General features: G+C 43.1%; 1 protein-coding gene across 1 annotated transcript in view; it reads right to left on the bottom strand.

The window, feature by feature from the left end:
• Positions 1-319: 319 nt before the first annotated feature.
• Positions 320-4,568, bottom strand: part of grhl3 (grainyhead-like transcription factor 3) — a 17,035-nt gene continuing 12,786 nt past the window's right edge. Inside the window, 3 exon segments of the mRNA XM_083632519.1 lie at positions 320-1,353; positions 3,572-3,636; positions 3,748-3,833. Coding sequence (XP_083488645.1) covers positions 1,236-1,353; positions 3,572-3,636; positions 3,748-3,833 — 269 coding nt within the window. The 3' untranslated portion in view covers positions 320-1,235.

Below are 4,568 nucleotides of genomic sequence, written 5' to 3'. Positions count from 1 at the left end.
TTGCCTATTGGAACGCTATGTGAACGTAATACTGCACGAGTGTATATATTATATATACACAAAGTACAGTAGTAGGGTCACGTTGGGCTAATGAAATCCATCTTTTGTTTGATCTGATTATTAAGGACTCGGAGTAATATGTTATCTCTCATATATGCTTCACTTAATAAAAATAATTTTAATTCTGCAGTGCTTTCTCACACACACACACACACACACACACACACACACACACACACACACACACACCATCAGATCTGTATGTCTTTACACCGAATAAACGAAATGAGACCCAACCATGAAACCTATTATGCATTTTCTTTATTTTCTTACAAAAAGGCAAGATATGACAAATACAACCAGAATCGCTGTGGTAAAATAATGAAATATTACAGGGATAAATGTTCGCTTTGAAATGATGCGTAACGTATAAAGAAAAATCCAACAACTTTTCACACACACAAAATAAAACTCCACTGAAAGGCCTCAGGTGTCAGGGGTCAGGGGTTTGGGACTGGGAAAGCTCTGTGGTTACACCATAGTCAGGAAATGTGTGCAGTCTCGGGCGAAATGATTGTCAATACTAACTCCGTGTGTGGTGTTGAGAAGGGAAATGTGTGACTTTCGGTTCTGAACGCAACCCACCGTCGGGTCAGTTGAGTTGTGAAACTAACAGGAAGCTACAGGAGCAGGGTGTTGGAATCATGTGAAAGACAGGCCGGTAGCGATCGGATGCGTAAGAAAAGGCACTGCTGGCTCTTGATATCTTGAAGAAATGATGATTGCAAGCAGCAAGAATGGCATCCTCTGAAAATGCTGAAAACGCGCCGTACACAAAACATGTACAGAATTCCTCAAAAATTGAAATATATAGCAATTCATGGTGAATGGATTACGATATGCACATGGCTAGCTCATAAAACATTGTCATATTAATTAATTCTATTTACATATTTACAGCACATCCATCATAATTGCTCTCATGTTAAAATATTTAATTTCACTAGAAAGTGGGCTGAGTGGTATATACAAAAGGTAATGTCTAAAAACGGCTCGACAGTTCCAACTGTAATTGGACATGATCCAGTTCCAGTTCCCTTATTGGTTGTGGTGTTCCAGACCATCTGGCCTGCAGTGTCTCTGATTGGGCAGTGCTTTTAGAGATGGTTGAAATTGTGGCAGTTGTGATTTGTTCGATCCTGCGATGGAGCAGGTGGCTGATTGGGCGCTTGTCCTCATAGCTCAGTGAGAGTGATCTGGAACTGACCGCTGACAAGCTCGGACATCTCAATGAGGAAGGCAGATTGGTTGCTGTAGTGTTCAATGATGTTGTCGTCCATGTTGACGTAAATCCTGAATAAAACACAAACAAAAACAAAGACGAGGTTATTCCAGTGAGCATGAAAAAATGCAGGTAAAGTAAGCCAGTGGTTCTCAAAGTGGGGTCCGGGGCCCCCCAGCATTGAGGAGGTTCCACGGGGTCCCCAGCAAAAAGGGGAATAACTTATTTTAGTAACCCTTCATTTTACAGGAATACCATCCATAAGTAACACAATGGCAGAATATATGACGGTTTTGGAAATGGGTTCCAAACACTTTCTGTAATAAAACATCTAAAAGCAAAAAAAAAAAAAACATATCAGGGGGACCCTGGGACAGAATCTAATTAAATGGAGGTCCGTGGTCTACTACGTGGTCTTTGTCATGAAAAAGTTTAAGAACCACTGAAGTTAAAGCCAATATTAGATGTTGAATTACCTTGAATAAAGGTGTTTTTACAGAGTTAGTTATTAAAAACGCGTCTAACTTCAAAATTAAAATGTGAAAATCTTCGGTGAAAATGTGTCCTGCTCAAGACTTCCACGCTGGCGTGACACAAACAAAAGGTCAGACAGTTCACCTTTGCATCACTAATGGCAGTAAATCACGTCAATCTCCTCCTCCCCACAAAACACTAACCTGTAAGTCTTTAAGACGATAATGACAGAACTAAGCGCCATGAGCTCCTGCTCTCTGCCCACAGGGCAGGGCCAGAGCAGGTCTGATTGAAGACGAGACGCAAGAAGAAAGAGCGGGGAGAATGTAACCCAACCTGTTAGCTTAGCCGCTCCCGCCCCCCCCCCCCCCCCCCCCCCCCTACAGGGCTACAGTAGCTCACAGCAAGAGGACCGTCTCCCTAGGGTGTTTCAGCCTCTGAGTGTCAGGAAGACTTACGAACATCTCAGTTAGTCCAAGTAGACAACACATTATGAGATGACAGGGAAAGATCAGGGCTAATCACCAGTTTGCCAGCTCTCGACTGAGTACGATAGAGGCATTTTGTATGTAAAAGTGAGGATATTTGGAAAAGCGTCGAGCCGAGATATCTGCCTCTCTTCCAGGGCAAGTGAGCTGTAAACATTGCCTATTCATGATTCACGGCACACAACCTCAGGGACAGACTCAAAAACCTGTGACCTCGACTTCTCCTCAAAGGCAAGTTGCCATTTACTGGAAGTCACCCGAAGCCTTCAAATGCGCCAGCAGCTATCAGGACTCGCTATCTCTTTCAACACCGCAGAAAAACTTCCTGGTGCAGCGATGAGATCAGATCATGAAAACATAAATAAGTAAAACAATCGGCCCCGGCTGTGACTCATGGCGCACCACTTTTGAAATCTTTCCATCGTCCCTCCAGTCATTTGTCTTTTCTCTTTAGGAGGAGCCGCAATTAACACATTCCAGAGAGGAGAGCCAACGAACCTACCCAGCCGGTCTGGCTGCATTAGCTGCCTTGGAGGATCCATGAAGTAAGAGCTGTCACACTGACTGCATCAAATAAGCCCTCACGCCCTTATTCAACTCCTGTATTAAAGGATCATTTCACACACAAATGAAAATCCGGTCGTTATCCACTCGTCCCCATGCCGGTGGGAAGGTCGGGTGACGTTTTTTTTGTCCACAAAACATTGAGTTGAGATTTCCAGGGAAACAGAGTGAGATTCTCCTCCACCCCAGAAAACAAACCATGAAATGCCTCCATACTGCTCGTCCGGTGTAATCCAAGTCTCCAGAAACCCCGAGATGCCAAGTTGACTTAGAAAGATGTCATTTTACACCCTGTGTACACCCTATCGTGAGCTTAAAGTTAAAATGACAACAGGACTTTCAGCTCACAGCTGCTACAGTGAAGATTTCAGCTAAAAACAGGGTGTAAATGACATATTTCCCAGTCAACCTGGCATCTAGGGGCTTCTGGAGACTTGGACTATGCCAGACAAGCAGTATCGAGCAATTCATGCTTTTATTTGTGTGTGTGTGTGTGTGTGGGGGGGGGGGGGGGGTGCTCTCTATCTCTATCTCTATCTCTATCTCTCTCTTTTTTTAAAGTCACCCTTCATTTAAACTGTTAGGAGATTGCTGTAACTCTGCTAAAACGACACAAATGTTTTGTGGACTAAAGAACGTCACCCGTCCTTCCACCGGCATGGGGGTGAGTAGACAATGACTGAATTTTCATTTTTGGGTGAAATGATCCTTTAAGCTGGTTGTCCAAAGCGGTGGGCACAGCCATATCAAGAATGTTACTCACCCTCTTTTGCATTTTTTGTAGATCTTCCCAATGGTGTCCTTTTGCATGCTGTACTTTTCTGAAATCTGAGGAAGGAAAGGAATGTGGGAGGACAGTTAGCACTATCTCCTGTTGAAAGAAAGACGACACTTTAAGGAGAACAGACGATGTGTGAGAAGCAAGTGTGTGTCCCTTACAGCTTCCCGTAGGCCCGTCAGTGTCGGTGTGCTGAGCATGAGTGCGTCAAACACCTCTTCAGTCTCCGCCCTCACGTACAGCAGAACTGCAAATGTGAGAAAACCAAAAAACACATTAAGGTCAGAAACTCATAGAGAAGAGTCAGAAGCTGGGCTGCGCATAAAAACAGGTGGATGGAAACCCGACTACAGTCACTGAAATGAAAAATTACGTTTTGACCTCTCATTCTATCATACAGTACCATACACAATTTATGCCAAAATATTTTCTTCTATTTTTAAATGAATATGTCAGTCACTGACTGCCTCTAGGAGGCATACATACAAATTCCAAACAATAAAAAACCTCTGGCGTTCCAATCAAATAATCTCTCCCTAACTGACATCCCATTGGTTTAAATCTCTCCCTAACTGACATCCCATTGGTTTAACATTTTGAAAATACATAATGATAATTTCCTGCGTTACGTCCCAACCCAATATCCTGTTTCAGCAGGAAATACATTGGAAGCAGGATGCTCTCAAAATGCAGCTTAATTGTGACTTTAAAATGATGATTTTAAAGACCCCCTAAAGTAAAAAATGTGTTTTTCTTCTCGCTCCTTCAGTTGGATGCCTGAGCTTCACTGTGCAGAGTTTGACACTAGAAGACTGTTTTCACAATCTGAAAGTTTAAACTTCTCTAAGCTCACTGAAAAGGTACATTTCAACGAGCAAGATTCGTGACATCACGAATCCTGGAGCCAATCCCTGTCCAGTATTCAGCAGTTAAAGGCCCAACACATCCTCACTCCCAACTTGTCATATACTGCAGATCAGTC

This window comes from Poromitra crassiceps (assembly GCF_964638095.1).
Source record: "Poromitra crassiceps genome assembly, chromosome: 3".
NCBI lineage: Eukaryota > Metazoa > Chordata > Actinopteri > Beryciformes > Melamphaidae > Poromitra > Poromitra crassiceps.
This window is presented reverse-complemented; position numbering and strand designations above follow the sequence as displayed.